Here is a 17,259-nt window from a genome sequence, read left to right as displayed (position 1 = left end):
CAATAACATTAGTTAGTAGCACTTCCTGAGCATTTTCTGTTTGCAGACCCTGTGCTAAGCCTTTTACTGGCATTATAACATTTAATCCTCAAATCAACTTTAGGAGACAATCACCTTTATAAAGAAAAGAGGATTCAGAGAGGTTAAGTAACTTATTCCAAGGATAACCAGCAAAAAAGAGAAAAGAGAGGAGATTTAAATTCAGGCTGTCTGATTCCAAAACCCTCTCCCCTTAACCATTACCCTACACTGTCTCAGGCCACAGGGCATCTTTTCCTAATTAGCATGTAAGCAGCTTATTAGCATCTGACTGTATCCCAGTAAGCCAGGCGAGCTCATACACACTTTAGTTAATTCATAGTTAGAGGTGTCCAACCTCCTCGCTGTATGGTGAACCCTCTTTGGCTATATGTAGAAAGCAAACATTCTCTTCTGTATTGCTTAACGTTTGAAATGCAAAGGAGTATCGCCCTCAAATTCTTAGTAAAATATCCAAGATGAAAGTGGGACCAATATAGCTTTCCAGATAATTCAAGGCACAACAGGCTTCTACCATAGTTTATGAGAAATACTAAGAGACGTGAAGCACCCTCTTCTGCCATGTGGTCTTCAGAGTCACAGTGTCTATGTTTCTGAACCTCTACTGATCCCCAAGGCAACCAAGTGAAAAACAAGCCCAGTACTGCACACTGTCTCGGTGCGCATGTCCGGGTACACAGGACTGCAGGCTGGGAGTCATGCATGGCAAGAATGGCTGGGATATACAATTTATTGTGAATAATAGGAATGCTATGCCATCAATTAGCATAATCCAGATAAACAAATCCCTAAGTAGGAAAATACTCAAACCAAATTTGACATAATTTTTATATCCAATTTTACATAAGCAAAGTTCCCTTTTGCCAGCATTGGGGCAGTGGCTTCTAGTTCAGTTTTTTGAATTAATTGTCAGAACACATTCGAATCACGTATGTTATCATTTTCTAGCATGCTTGCAAGCAGTTTCACCTTCTCCACTTACCTTCTACCTCCCACCACCTCTTCACACTGAATAGGACTCATTTTCAAAAGAGTTTTCTACAATTCAAATATGCTTGAAACTAATTCAAGTGTGGGCTATTCTGACACGTGTTAAGAAAAATTCACATCTTGCATCCAGTTACAGAAAAGATGTTAACTATGAATTGTAGTCATTTCTTAGGTATGCATGTTTGGTATAAAGTAAGCTTCTTAGTTTATCTTTTACCCTCAACCTGAAAAATTTTCCCTATCCACTCATCCATAAATAGTAGCCCACAATGGTGCTGCTCGTACCACTGCCATCGAGGCCATTCCGTGACTTGCTATGGAGAAGAGGGGCTTGGCTGCTTAGGATTTTATACCCTACGAGAAAACCTTATGCTTATGGGACGTGAAAATACCAATCGCTTTGTGTTAAATAATAATACAAAGGTTAGTTTATCAGTTTTTAAAAGAGATCTTTCTTTAACCTTACCTACTCTATAGGAAAAAACATCTGCTAATGCTTACTTTCTTATTCAATAAACCACAGTTAATCTCCAAAAACAACATCCAGGCTAAATGGTTCTGTGATTTTTGGTAATGTTGCACATGAAAAAGTAACAACTGTAAATATTTTCAAAATTAAGCTACCCTTTTCCCCCTCCAATTGTTTTATCTGAACTGCTTCCTTCAATTTACATAAAATCTCTGCAAACAGTAACAGTAAAAGCCAAGAAAAGAGAAAAAGCATAGGGCACCATCTCCTGAAAAGATTGGGTCTAAGACACTACCACTCACAAGGTATACTCCATTCCAGAGGCGCAAACACACGTAGAATAAATGGTACTGTGACAGTGATTGAGCAATATACCACAGAAAAGTCCAGATCAAAAGGCATTCCAGCTTTATAATCCATTCTTAAGGCTTAACTAATCTCCATGGCTAGAGACACATGCAGACACAGAGACATACACACACACACAAATACTTTTACCCTATAAACTGATTTTCTTTTTATTTACCATGTTTCCAGTTTACTGAATGCAATCATATTTTAAAGGTATTTAGTGAATCTAAAAATTAGGTGATTTGATGACTGTTTCGGGAACAATTTGGAAGAGGGCCTCCAATTTTTTACAATCGCTTCTTTTTAATTTTAGAGAGTTACCAGCATCATTTTTATTAACCAGTAGGACTTAAACAGTCAAGACTGAAGCAGAGGAATATAAAGCCATTTTTCAAAACAGCTTCCAGTATTTAAATGTACTGAAGAGTACATGATTTCTCTCAGAAGACAGAAAACACCTTCATATCAAACACTAGCCTAGTTTCTCCTCTCACATAAAAACGCTTTGAATATTTTTAAATGTAAATTTAATTCTAGTTATTCTTGGGCTTATTTTCTTACCTCTAAATCAAAAGTTAATTAGGGAAAAAAGCAGTATCAAGGTCTGTCCAACTCCAGCTCCTGAGAGAACTAGAATATTAACATACAAAGCAACTTTGTGTCTATGCTTCCTTTGGCATAAGGGATGTATTGATAGTAAGTTTCTTCAGATCTGTTTTCTGGTTCCTGCAGCCTTTGTCTCCACTCCACTTCCTGACACAATTCAAGAGACATCAAATAACGGAGCTATAAAGAACATACATTACAAAGGAAGTCTGGAGAAGCAAGATAATTGGCTCAAGGTTGGTGAATGGAGGGGTTAGAACTTAGATCAAGGTTTCCTGATACCCAGATGTCAGTGCTATTCCCCACAGGCCAGGCTGCTTCACCGTAAGTGCTTCTTTGATTTGTTCAGTTTTACATATGCATCATTTCTCCTGTAAGAATCTCAGAATTTCAATATGGAACAGGGACTGAGTCTGGTGTGTTTTTTTTGTTTGTCTCGTTTTGTTTTTCTATTTCTCCTTCCCATAAGGCAACACAGAACACAGACTAGACAATGAATACTCGAATTAAATTTTGAAATATTAATAGTCATGCTTCGTAATATTACACAATGGGAATTATTTCTAGCATACGTTTGTATCTAAGAAGTTACAATAGGTTAGTTGCCTCTAGAAAAAATGTATTCTGGGAGAATTTTTAAAGTTAAATTAATTAAATAAAATAGATTTATTAAAGTATGTAGACTCATAAAAGCTAATGTAAACTGGTACTCAAAACCAAGAATTAAAGCGATACCAAAAGAGTTGTAGGCAAAAATGCATTAAAACTCTTCCTTACAGAAGAAAATAGACTGGCCAAAGCCTAGGGTTATGCTGATATGACCCATGAAACTATAAAAATACCTAGTGTACTTATGTCTAGGGAAATGCAGGAATGTTTCTCTTCTCGTACTACACACAGTACTTCTGACACCAGATGTGTGGACTTTTTCCCCACACTGGCCAATTTTCCCAAACCAAATGAGTATCCTGTTGTTCAATTCAATTCAACCAGAATTAGCACAGATCCTAAAAGTTAAGGGCTCATTCCCATAAGACTGTTCCCACTTCAGATGCCAATCACAAGTAGCAGGTCCCCAGGTAACCCACAGCTTCTGTCTGACTTGACTACAAATAAGAAGTTACTAAGAGCTCCTCCTCGGGTTTGATCATTTGCTAGAACAGCCCACAGAACTCAGGAAAACAACTTACTTACTATTGCAAATTCATTACAAAGGATATTTTAGAAGATGCAAGTGAAGAGTCATATGAAGAGATACATAGGGTGAGGTATGAAAGGATCCCATGTGTCCCCAAAGAGTTGGGTTGCACCACCTCCCTCCATATAGATGTAATCACCAACCCAGAAGCTCTCCAAACTCCATACCTTAGGGATTGTTATAGATGCTTCACCATGTAGGTATAACCAATTAGTAACTTGTTTTCTAAACCCTCTCCCTCTTCAGAAGACAAAGGTCAGGGCTGAAAGCTTCAAGCTTCTAATCGTGGCTTGATTTTTCTGGTGAAGAGCTCCCATTCAAGAGCCCATCAAGAGTCACCTCATTAGAACAAAAGACATTCTTACCACCTAGGGAATTCTAAGGGATTTAGTAGTTCTATGACAGATACTTCTATCACTCAAAAATTACAAGGGTTTTAGAAGCTCTGTGTCAGGAACCAGGATCAAAGACCAAATATTAGCAGGAACCAGGGGCAGAGACCAAAATATATATTTCTTATTATTTCACAACCTAGCAACACTTTTGGAAATATAAAGTCTGTGGACTTTATGGACTCCAACCCTGGAGAAGAAAGAGCTGTATGTATAAAAGAACATGGTGAGAAAAAGTAGAAATGGGATTGAAGAATGGAGAAAGAAAAGCTGAGCAAGACCCAGAACCTAGAAACTGCCCAAAAAATGCCAGGTATGCAGGTCTCTAACTATACTTAAGTCAGAGTGTAGTAAGAACTCTGAGTCTCTACTTTGTAAGTCCGTTCATTTCTTTGCTTTGGTGGTTTTCCAGTTCGGAGTTTTGTTTTGTTTTGCCTTTGGTTACCTAGTAAAGTCACTGTTTAAAAAATTCCAACCTTGTTTAAACTAAACTAAGAAGAAAAGGAGAATTGTCCTTCTCTAGATGTGGCTGACAAGAATTTTAGATGGTCTGGACAAGCAGAGCACTCTGGTCACAGTTGTGGTGCCAGCTGGAGGCCAGGAAAGACCTAACATGGCTTGAGCAGAAGAAGGGGGGGGGGGGGGGCTCTGAAGACAAGGGGCCTCATTGCTGGCTTGGGCATGACTGGAAAATCCCATCAAAGGACCAGTTTGCTTCCTGCATAACAGCTCTGTGAGACTTCCCTAGGTGATTGAATTAGGGAGGTCATTTTAGTCTGCCTGCAAACTGTTTGCCAGGTTTTGTGTGTGTGTGTGTGTGTGTGTGTTTTTAAGAAATGATTTAAATTCTGTATTTGCTGATTTTTTGTTTTTGAGATGTTGAAATGGCTGCTGGTGTTTATCATACTGATAGAACCAGGAAGAAAAGGAGTAAATGTTTAAAGAACTAGTTGGAGAATTAAAATACCTAAAAGTAACTGGCTCCCTTCTTAGCCCTATGTGTATGTAGTAACTGTAAGTAATCAGCACCCTAAGCCCCATAAGGCTTCAAACCAGTGAAACAGACGAGTCAATGTCAGAGCCTTGCTAATAGGACAGTGGCTCTGTCCTGAGACTTTGTGGCCACGGGAATTAAGGAGTATAGCTTCTGGAGTTTTTCCTGAACAATGCCCAGAATGAAGAACCTAAGACTGCTAGGATTCCACATACCTCTTCCACTTCCTGCTGTGCCTGCAGGAGGGTGAAGCTGTGTGGCATGATGTATAATCAACTTAGTGTACTTGAGTGTCTGGGACTGACTGGGGATGGTAGGGAGAGAGATAAAAATTGCATGTGCTTCGGGCACCTGTGTGGCTTAGTCGGTTAAGCGTCTGACTTCAGCTCAGGTCATGATCTGATGGTTTGTGAGTTTGAGCCCCACGTCGGGCTCTGTGCTGACAGCTCAGAGCCTGGAGTCTGCTTTAGATTCTGTGCTTCCCTCTCTCTCCCCCTCCCCTGCTCAGGCTCAGGCTCTCTCTCTCTCCTCTCAAAAATAAACATTAAAAAACATTTTTTTAATAAAAAATAAATTGTATGTGTTTGAAAGTTGCTTCATGCCATAAGAATGTTTACCTTGTAATGTCCACAGCACAGAGGAGCAGAACCACATTAGCATTTAAATCAGAGGAAAGCCCTCTCTCTTTCTCTTTGGAAGGAACTTTAAAAAACATTAGCAGGGGCACCTGGGTGGCTCGGTCGGTTAAGCGTCCGACTTCGGCTCAGGTCATGATCTCACGGTCCGTGGGTTCGAGCCCCGTGTCGGGCTCTGTGCTGACAGCTCAGAGCCTGGAGCCTGTTTCAGATTCTGTGTCTCCCTCTCTCTGTGACCCTCCCCCGTTCATGCTCTGTCTCTCTCTGTCTCAAAAATAAATAAACGTTAAAAAAAAAATTAAAAAATACAAATAAAAATAAAAAACATTAGCAGTAACTAGAAATAAATAAGAGAATTCCTTCTAAAAGCTTGAGACTGTAATCCTAAAGAAAATGAACAGAGAACCGGTAAATGTAATACACACTGGGATGTCTTATGCACCCACAAACAATGAAAGCAATTATTAAAATCAACATAATGATCAATATAACAAATGAGATTTAATTCTAACTCTGACCTATTTTACTAACTTAACCACATTTGTTAGAAACACTTTTCCTGACCATCCCCCCATTTAGTCTCATTTTAATTGCATGTTCACCAAAACTCTTACTTGTATTAGAAGTTTTACATAGTATATTTGTATACTTACTATAGAGTAAATGTAGAGAATATAATTTTGCATGTTCTTTCAACTGTATTAAAATTAACATGTGGTGGTTTTTTTTTTTTACCTTTCTAGTGAAGATTTTGATCAGAAACCCAGTCATTCTCCAGAAATATGAACCTTCAGCCTAAAAGGAGAAGATACTCAGATGTAGCAGACCCTGCCATTCCATCTTAATAATGGAGTGCTCCCATCATTCAGAAACTTGCATAGAAACTGATACTCCCTTGTAGGAAGAATAAAATTTGAAAGAACGGTAAAAGAAAAGATATCACTGTTGATCTTAAAAAGGAAAGCAAAGACTGTCTGTCTACTACTCATTCTTGGTTTAAAGTTTTTCCCATGTTAGACAAAATTTAATTCTAAACCTATACAAACTACAGTTTAAAACTAATTCCTTATAGAATAGAAATAGTAAATGAAGTATATTTCCACACTAACAAATTAAGCTTCTTCCTCAGTCACATCTCTTTTAAGATATAAATTTAAGAGAGAAAATATAAACAAATTTCAATAGGAATAAAAAAAGATTGCTATTTTCCCAAAACTGCTACAGTATGCTACTAATACAATTTAAGCTCTGAAAAATACTTGAGTCAATTCAGTAACCAAGCAAATAAATACACTAGCCTGAATTAGGTTTTTTAATAAAGGCATTTATACATAAAATTAAGTAAAATTATTAACAGAAGTCAATTTCCCTCCTCTAACGTGCAAAAGAAAACATGTAATGGAAACCATTCCTCTGTGTATAAAAATAACACATGTCCACTCTTTGAATTGTATTTTAAAATAAAGTTATCCTGAGCGGGAGATATTGAAAGTTATTTTTTGATTATAAACAATAGTGTTTGAAGGGGCATTCCTGTGACATAGTTAATAGAAAAGTAATAAATTCTGTACTGCTAGACCATCCTCAGTAACATCATTTCCAAACACAGGCTGTAACACTGTAGGCCTTAAGGTAGTAAATAGTACAATGATAACAAATTACAACACAGTCTATAATTCTACTACTCAGGATAAGTATATCTTGGCTAATATACTCTCGATGGTTTTTAAGTTTAATTTAGTGAGGCAAGCACACCACTGCAAACGCAAGCTAGTAAAGTGTCAAAGAAAAATATTTGTCACTTTAAAGGCCACCAATTTCTCAGTTCAGTCTAATTCATAGCAATTGTTGAAGAAAAATGAAAGTACTCATTGATAAATGTGCGAATCATTTCCTCCCAGGAACTGAGCCACAAATTCGTAACCAAGTTTCTAGACCAAAATACTAGAACACCCACTAGCTCCGAAGAAGATGCATCTCCTTTCCAATCAGCCATTAGTGTTTTATTCCTTTCTGATCATAAGTACACTATAACAAAGTACATGTCTAGTTAGCATCAATGCCATGTTTAAAAAGAAATAACAGAGAAGCCCTAAAACTATATTAAAGACACCACAGAAATCACTGGAAAGTCTAAAATGAAAAACAGCCCTTTCAAATGCCCAGAATCAGCTGCTACTGTCCAGAATCTGGCTCATTCCAAGAGAGCAGATCTGTTTGAGCCACAGCTTAAACGGGAATGTCATCTCCTAAGACAAGGATCCGCAAAGTTTTTCTATACAAGGCCAGATAGTAAATAATCTGTGCTTTGCAAGCCATACGGTCTCTGTGGCAACTACTCAACTCTGCCTTATGGCACCAGACCATTTATAAATAAATAAGTGTGGCTGTCTGCCAATAAAACTTTATGGACCCTGACTACGGAATTTCAAATAACTTTCACATGTCACAATGTCCTATTTTTCACTTGGTATTCTTCAATCATTTAAAAAGGCAAACATGATTGTTAACTCACCAGCCATACAAAAACAGGTAGCTATGGTGCCACCAGATTTGGACCAAGAACCATAGTTTGCCACCCTGGCCTAGGGCCCAGTTTTCCCACAGCCCATGCCAATTCCTTTCCCCCACCATTTACATAAACCTACGAATATGTGTTTCCCTTTTAGCAAAACATTCCTTTCGTTTCTTTAGGTCTCTGATGCCTGGTCTCTATTTCTTTCCCCCAGGTCCCGAAAGTCCAACAGAACAATAAGGAGGTCAGGAAAGACACGGAGCACAGCCTGGAGAAAGGACACAAGTTCCTCCTGTGTAGCTTTCCAGCTATGTGATTTTCTGCAAGTTATATAACCATTTCAAGTCTCCACTTCACCATCCATAAGGTTTTTTTTGAAAAATCATGATATCCAATCACCTGAAAGTAGTCCTGAAGGTGTGACTTTATACTAAGTAAGGTAAGTAGAGCAGAAAGATATAGCCCATGGAGAAGAGTTGCCAACCACATTTCAGAAACAAGGCCTTGTCAGATATTTCATTGATAAATTGCTACATCATGTTAGTGTATGGGTCCCCAGGTAGAGAAAGGGAGGTTGGTGAATTCAGTCAAAATCCTAGGGAAATGAGCAACTAGCAATCTCACTGACTGCATACTACTTTTCAAAATTCTACAAGTGGGCCAGAAACTCAACAAATATACATTGAGAACCTTGGTGACAGAACAGGGAAGATACTGTGACGAGCACAAAAATGAATAACTTAGTCCCTCACTTCAAAGAATTTACAGTTTGTTAAACATAAAAATCAATCATACAGGGGTGCCTGGGTGGCTCAGTCAGTGAAGCGTCTGACTTCGGCTCAGGTCATGATCTTACAGTTTGTGGGTTTGACTCCCATGTCAGGCTCTGTGCTGACAGCTCAGAGCCTGGAGCCTGCTTCGGATTCTCTGTCTCCTTCTCTCTCTGCCCTTCCCCACTCATGCTCTGTTTCTCTCTGTCTCAAAAATAAACATTAAAAAAAAAGCAATCATAAAAGTAGGTATTATTTATATAAACCAACTGCATTAAAAAGTGAGAAAGTGAGCCAAACAAAAGACAGTAAGGGGAAGGATCTCCGAGCAGCTAGACTTACCAATGAATAGAATTTCAAAGAGAACAGACACAGAAATTTGAGAGTACTGTACATGCAGACCTGCCAGGTATGTGAATTATCAATTCCACTAGACGTTACTCAACTGTCCTCCAAGGATGATGCACTTCAACCAGTAGTTTGCAGGTTCCAATCGTCAAAAGAGTTGTTATGATCAGAGTTTATTCTTAAAATGTCTAAGTTGGTGTGATGGGAAGAAAGGGGTATTTTAATTTAACTTTCATTTACTATCCTCACATTCTCCAGAGGTGTTTTCTATGTCCCTTTTTATATTACGAAATAAAAGGCACAGTCTTTTTACGCATGATGAGTTGTTCCGTGAGGCTGGAGCCCAGGACACAGAAAATGTGCAGAAGGACAAGCCTCTCTCTGTCTCTCTCTCTCTGTCTCCCCCTTCCAGAGGTTTCTCTCCCTCTCTCTCTCTCTCTCTGCACCCCCCCTTCCAGAGGTTTCTCCAGGACCTTGGTCTTCCCTTCTCCACCCCCCAAATTGCCAGTTTGCATCAGCAGATCGGACAAACCTTTGCTTTCCTCCCCGAATGCGCCAGAGTAAATTAAAGAGTTTATAAATGAACATGGTTGAAAAGTACTGGTCTTGACATAAACATCTGAAACCATTTCCTTCATTTTTGCCCAAAACTTGGTTTCTGCCCAATTTAGATCAGGGAATAGTCAAGGTACCTCAGAAAACACACAAAAAGTTTGATCCTGGCCTGGAGACCTGGTTGTAAATACTTGGTGGAAATACATCCACACGTCTCCTTCTCTCATCTGGAAGGCAGAAAACTATAGGAAAGATAAATGAGGGTTTTAATCTGATTTGTGGAGACTCATTAGGAGAGTTTTGCCTCAAAAGCTCCCACAGGGATAAAATTTTATGGTAAAATCCCTATAAATAATTCTAGGAGAAAATAAGTGTTATTAACCAAAATCTTACTTAGATTCTTTCCATGCTAAAAGCAAAGTGGTAACCAAAAAGGAACGAACACAGTACACAAGCGAACTCTCAGTAGGTATAACTAAAAACAATGTTCTCAACTCTGGTCAACGCACAGCATCAAACAGAGCTAAGAAAAACTAGATTCCAAAACTTGATTAATGTGATTCAAATAGCACACTCCTTACTACAGTGGAAAAACGGAAAATCACTATAAACATTTGCTTTCAAAAAGGAGTTGCTATTAACATTCCAGTAACACCATAATGCCACACTGCCTCCGATACGCATAGATTTTTCTAATCCAGGTGTTTTTAACCTTGGGCAATTTTTCCCCTCAGGAGACATTTGATCCTTTTACATTTTGAGACATCTTCCATTCTCACACTTGGAGGAGGGTGCTTTTGGTATCTAGTGGGTGGGGGCCAAGGATGTTACTAAACATAGAACAATGTGCAGGACGGCCCTTTTCAATAAATAATGATCTGGCTCAAAATTTCAACTGGGCCAAGAAAGCCTGGTATAATCCATTTCTTCATGGCTAACTGGGACATGGTGACAAATACAGTTGGAGAGAAATGATAAGCACTTTTCTTATAAAGACCTCCTAGTAAGCCAGACAAGTTCGAGTTCTAAAGTTCACTTGATGCTTAGATAGATAAGGAAGTTTCCAATTTAGCTATTCTCAGTTGTAATATTTTAAGGGAGAAAATGAAACATAGTCCATGACTCTGGCCGTATTATCAAGCAGTGTACCGTCTATGTTTATCAGCTAATCACATTTACCTACACAAAAGTTCAAACTGGCTTCTGCTGCCTCCACGTATTACGAATTAATATCTTCCTGCATGTAGGCGCTAACTGAATTCCCCATGCCTACCCACCAAGATCGACCAGAACTCAGATTTCAGCAGTGGGTTTTATGTGGTCACTTTCTGAGGAAAACATTCGTATCTACAATTCCCTCTTATGCTACAATCCATTAAATTTTTACTGTCCAGGTCCATGAAACTTAAAAGCCAGAGTGGGAAAGCAAGATGACTTTGTAAGCCTAAAGGAAGGTACAGAGATACCTTCTATTAAAAATGGGGGGTTGGGGGGAGACGGTGTTCGTAATGCAGTGAACTAAAATATACAAAGCCTGAAGAGGTCCCTCTAAAGGAAGAAAAGCCCTTCGAGGTTATTTTATTTCCCGGTAAGGTTTCCTTGGGTGTTTCAACAAAGAAAGTCATTTTTTCTAGGGATTTTTTTTTTTTAATGTCCCTATTTCCAAGTTTGCTGGAGGCATTTACTTGTCTATTTTCTAGGTGTTTTACTAGAAGGAAATGTTAAAGTTATGAAAAAAAACTTAGTTCAAATTTAAAAGAACCACACAGGTTTCAGAAATGCATTGTGAACCAAACACATTCATCTAGGAGAAAGAAAAGCATCATGTAACTGACAAAACTCCATCTAAATGCTGAAGTTTCTCAAGCTCACAAAGCAAGTACTGTTTGGCAGGAATGTAGAAAGATAGGCAATGCAGCCCACTGAAGCCTTCTGAAACACGTAAAGATAAAGACAAAACTATGGCTTAGATGGACTACCTGGGTTCTACATCAAATGTCATTTTCTGACTGTAAACCTGAAATAGAAATTTCTGTCCTTCCGCTTAAAGTTCAAGCAGAAAAACGCCCTATTTGCTTACAAAAAAAAAAAAAAAAAGACAAAATGATCCTAATTTAAAAAAAGAAACAGTACAGCACAAGGACATTTAAAGGCAAGATCTAATTTCAGAGAGCTGACCATAGAGCCAGAGCACAAAAGTGGAATACTCCAAGGGTATCTCCTGAGCAGCAAATGGCACCAGAGTGTGTTTGGACAAACATGTGGTGAGGCTCTTTAAGGCCGCTAAATGTAAAAAGTTTTGTTTTACACGAACTTGACTGCACTCTTCGCCGCAGTTCCAGCTTCTGAAAACAAGAAATGGCACCAGGCTTAGGAAAAGGGTGGCTAAGGGGAGATGTGTGTCCACAGCTTCCCCTCCAAATCCCCAAGGAGGAAAGCTGCCGCCTGGAGGTACTGGGTAGCCAGTCCGCCTTAGAGAAAACAGCCAAGGTTTTGAGCGTTGTTTTTGGCAAGAGGTAGGTGTTACCGGCTGCTTCCTGGGGCGCTGGAAGGAATGTGTCACCATCAATCAGAAAGTACACTGAGCCCCGTGTTTAGGTCACAGAGGGAGTACTGCCTCTTCAAACACGAATAAACCATGCCCATTCCAGGACAGGAGGAGAAAGGAGAGTTGCCCGAAAGGTGTTGGTGCCCCGTGACCTGCAAGACGAAAAGGAAACCCCAACTGGTGCTGAAGGAAAACTTCGTGCGCTCCCAGGTTACGGAGAACTCCGAGAACCCGCGAGGGCGGGTGCTTCCCCGGGGACCAGCGCCGCCCTAGCGCCCTTCTGGGGAAGACCTCAGCCGTCCCGAGGAGGAAGGACGATCACTCACCTCGGTGGTCCTGGCGAAGGGCAGGCTCCCACCTACTCACCTCTGCAGTCCTGGGGAGGGACGCCCCCCCCCCCATCTACTCACCAGGCCAGCCCCGCACGAGGGGCCAGTGGATGAATGAACTGCCCCCACCCCCACCCCCGCCGGCCGAGCCTCCCGGGACACGGGCAAACCGCGGGAGGGCTCACCTGTGGGGATGCTGGAAGGCCTCTCCGGGTCTGCACCCACGCAGGGGCCCCAGAGCTGCAAGACGAGCGCCAGCAGCAGCAGCAGCAGCAGCTGCGGCTTCCCGGCGCAGCACCCCATCTTCGGCCTCTCGAGGGCCGGCGCCGGCCCCGGCGCCCCCACTACCCTGAAGCGGCGCACTTCTCGCGAGAGCGCGGGGACCCCGGTCCGCCCGGGGCCGACGATTGCGGTCGGGAGGCGACGGGCCAAGTGCGCGCGGCGGAGCGGCGGGAGGGCTGCCGAGACCAGGCCGGCGCGGAGGAGCGGGCGCCCCCCGGCGTCGCGGGCAACTTATAGGCTCCCCGAGGGGGAGGCGACAGGGCGGGCCGCACCCCGGCTATTGGCCGCCGGCTGACCCGCTGCGCCGGTGCGGTCGCCTCCGCTCGCCTTCCCGGGCCCCACGTCTGGGATTGTTTGCTCAACTCCGACCTATTTAAGGAGCTGTCTGCGGCTACGTGTAGAGACTCACGCAGGGCTCTGGCTGGAACAGGGAGCGTGTGCTTAAGTTTGGGAGTGGGGGCCTGGGAGAGTGGGGAGGAGCCGCGGGGAGGCTGGCGCGCGGGCGGCGCTCTCTTCTCTGCTGCCTCAGCACCAGAAGCTTCCCGGGAGCCTCCGAGGGTGCGAGTTTGCCCGAGTTCTCCCAAGTGGGTGTCAGACACCCTCTAATCAGAAGCGGCTGCGAACCCTCAGCAACCTCGCCAGACTCTGAGTCCTGGAAACGGAGCGCCCCCACCCTTCACCCCTACCCTCAGGGGGGCGAGCTTCTTCCCTCTGCGGAAGGAGGGCCCTGTTTTTCTTTTACTCTGTAACCTAAAGTTTTTTTTTATGGTCCGGCGAACATTTCTTCCTCCTCCCGCCTGGGCCAGGAGAGCTCTCCAGTAATGGCTTGTAAATCCTGCGGAATGGCAGTCCAGCGTGTGTAACCTGAGGCTGTGCCTTACAAGATCTTCCTTCAGTGCACATGGAAAATTACTCCCAGAGTCGTCCGAGCCATCTCTCAGGTCCCTGGCGCGTCCTCCCCTGCTTCCAGTTTTGACTCACGTCTAAGCAAATTCACTTTCTGTGTACTCCGTCTCGTCACATTTTAGCTAGCCCGGTGTTCAAGCTGTTGGGATGAGCAGGGGCGAAAGCACGGGCGTGACAGTTGTGCTCCATATATTTCATGATATGAGTGAGCTACCCTACGGGAGAAAAAGAATCAGACTGGTAATACGGCAGTATTCTGTAATCTTTTACCGTTCTTTTCCTAAAATGGAAAAAAAAAAAAAGATTGGAGCCAACACCTTCTCCCAACTCTGAGCCTTTGAAGTTAAAACAAAATGATTGGGGCGCCTGGGTGGCTCAGAGGGTTAAGCAGTGGACTCTTGGTTGCTGCTCTGGTCGTGATCTCAGGGTTCGTGGTCCGAGCCCCTCTTGGGCTCTGTGCTGACAGCAGGGAGCCTGCTTGGGATTCTTTCTCCCTCTCTCTCTCTATCCCTCCCCCACTCATACTGCCTTTGTCTCTCTCAAAATAAATAAATAAACTTAAAACAAAATGATTGAAAAAGATATCCCATTATGATCAAATTTTCAAGATATATAGATGAGTCACCTCTATATAGATATAGTCGCATGTCAATTTAATGGTCGCGTTAAAAACAGGTGGAAAAACCTGCAAAGAACTGTTGCCTGGGTGTGACGTTTTAGAAAACCATTTCCTATGCCCAGAACTAAGCCAGTTGTTACTGTGTTTTGAAGGTTTGGTCTCAGCATTTTAAGAGGAAAATTGGAGAAAGTTCAGAGAAGGGTAACAAATAATTAAAGAGATGGAAAGTATGACCTGTGAGAAGAATGAAATAAGGTTTATTCAGCCCGAAGAAGAAAAAGCTCAGGGATGGATTCCTTAATAACATCCCTCATTGTGTGGCCAGCGCCACTCCATAAAACCAGGCAGAAAACAAACAACATCAGTCCTCTGAATCTGAGGACTCAAGGGAATGGCCGGTCGTTGGGCCAAATCTCAGTCTCCAGAATTCCAAAACCTGGCTACTGCACCTGAACTCTGCCAAACTTTGTGAACTGGACTCCTTGCTTCCCTGGTTGTTCCATATCTTCAAGAATTCACCTGCTTAGAGCCTAGCTTTTTGCCCTGCCACAAAAGCCTAGCTTTCGCTCCCGTGCACACTTAAACAGCGTCTCCACCTCGCAAGTGTGTGTGTATTTCAATTGCAAAGTCCACCGATGACTGCAGGTTACGACGTTTCTCCTCTATTGAGAGTCACAAGGTCAGGGCTAGAAGGCTTGTATAAAGCCAGTGTTTCTTGGGGATTTTCAGATAGCCAGGCACATTTATCGCTGTCTGAAAGAGCCCCAGTTCTGAAACCAAATCCTTCCTGCCTTCTTATATTTCCAGCTGTCTGCTGAACGTTTCTGCTTGGACATTCCACTGGCACAAACCCCAAATGTCTTTAACTCATCAAATCCAGATCCCACTCACGGCTTCCTCATCTCTGTTAATGATACTTTTCCTCTCTAACTCACATAGCCTCAGACATTTTCTACTTCTCTCCTTCCACCCCCGTAACACACACAACTAGATTCCAAAGCCTGTCATTTTTTCCCTTGGACATTTTCACTCCGTCTATTCCTTTCCATTCTCACTGCCACCTCACCAACGCACTCCTGAATATATCCTAACTGTGCTGCCTGAACGGTTTCCTAACTGGTCACCCATCCTGTACCCCCCCCCCCCGCCCCGGTACAATACCACTGTATCTATCACAGGTAGTTTCATCATACTCAGATATCCTTTTGATTACTTTATCCCCAAACTCAGAGATTTCATAAGGAATTTGGAAACAATCCAAATCCCTTAACATAGAATTCACATTCTGTTACTATCAAACCTAATCACCTCTCCCCCCATACCCTATACACAACCAATATGGTTTGCTTTATTATCTCCCAAAGCATACCAAAGACTTTGTCATTTTTATTCACTAGAGTTTGGGTAAAAATCACTGTATTCATCTGGCTTTTTCCAGAGGCCAACCCTGAGCCACGATTCAAGGATCAACAGTTTGTTGGGAGTTTCAAAGGAAAGAAGTAGCTGAGGATGAACTGGCAGAGGAAAGGGAATTTAGTCCATAATGGGTGCATTATTAAATCTACAACAGTGAGTGACTGGAGTTCAATCCAACAGAATTAATGTACTTACCCTTCCAAAATAACCTGGCCAAGGGGGAGAGAACTGGGGTATATATACCCTAACACTCATTAGTCATTAAGAACTGAGGGAAACTTGTTAAGTCTGAGGCATTCCCAGCCTGGCTATGCTGTAGGCATAGCAGGCTCCCAGTAATGATGCAGCTCTTGGCCGTAAGTCAGGTTGGCATATTCAGAAATGGTAAAAAGCTTTGAGGAAAAATGAGAGGAGCACTAACAGCATCTACTCAGCCACCATGTCTCCGTTCATGTCGTCCCTCCGTCTAATAAGCTCGTCTCCAAACCTTCCCTCCTCCTTTCATTAGGCTAACTTTTGTCAGGCTCAGGGGCTACCTCCTATAGGAAGCCCAACTTTGGTGCCTCATCCTACCTCAGGCTGGGTTAGGTACCCCTGTTCCAGGCTTTCTAACTCCTTAAACAAACCTCTCTCATTTTGGACAGATTTTTTATCTGACAGTTTGTTTATTGAGGGCAGGATCCAATTCTTCATCATTGCATATTAAGTAACTGGCTCATAGTAGTATGTATTCATTCATTCGTTTAGTCATTCAAAAAACATTGACTGTATACTTACTATGTGTAGACACTGTTCTAGATGCTGGTAAAACACATATACCCATGAAAAAACAAACATCCGTATCCATTTACTCTTACATAAAGAAAGAGATAATAAGGGCGCCTGGGTGGTTCAGTCAGTAAAGCGTCCAACTTCAGCTCAGGTCATGATCTTGCCATTCAGAGTTCGAGCCCTGCTTTGGACTCTGTGCGGACAGCTCAGAGACCGGAGCCTGTTTCAGGTTCTGTCTCTCCGTCTGTCTCTCTCTCTGCCCCTCCCCCACTCACACTGTCTCTCTCTCTCTCTCTCTCTCTCTCTCTCTCTTTCTCTCTGTCTCTCAAAAATAAATAAACATTTAAAAAAAGAAAGATAATAAATATATATCATGGTGATAAGTGGTAGAGAGAAAATATATCAGGAAAGGTAACTAGGAAGGACCAAGGAGGGGAGGGTATGCTGAATTTTTGTATAGGAGGTCCTAGGAAGTCCTCACGGAGAACATGATGCTTGAGCAAAGATCCAAAAGTGATGAGGAAAA

The 17,259-nt window shown here is 42.1% G+C and overlaps 1 protein-coding gene across 2 annotated transcripts in view; it reads right to left on the bottom strand.

Annotated features, from left to right (window-relative positions):
- The window catches only part of PLOD2 (procollagen-lysine,2-oxoglutarate 5-dioxygenase 2), a 100,831-nt gene extending 87,627 nt beyond the window's left edge, over positions 1-13,204 (bottom strand). The window contains exon 1 of one of the 2 annotated variants that reach the window (XM_042955913.1): positions 12,925-13,204. In XM_042955913.1, the coding sequence (XP_042811847.1) occupies positions 12,925-13,042 (118 nt within the window). In that variant the 5' untranslated portion in view covers positions 13,043-13,204. The remainder of the gene's footprint in view (positions 1-12,924) is intronic. The other variant, XM_042955910.1, reaches the window with a different exon arrangement.
- Between the last annotated feature and the right edge of the window lie 4,055 nt (positions 13,205-17,259).

This window comes from Panthera leo, chromosome C2, assembly GCF_018350215.1.
Source record: "Panthera leo isolate Ple1 chromosome C2, P.leo_Ple1_pat1.1, whole genome shotgun sequence".
NCBI classification, from domain to species: domain Eukaryota; kingdom Metazoa; phylum Chordata; class Mammalia; order Carnivora; family Felidae; genus Panthera; species Panthera leo.
Note: the sequence above shows the minus strand (reverse complement) of the source record. Positions and strands in the feature narration are given on the sequence as shown.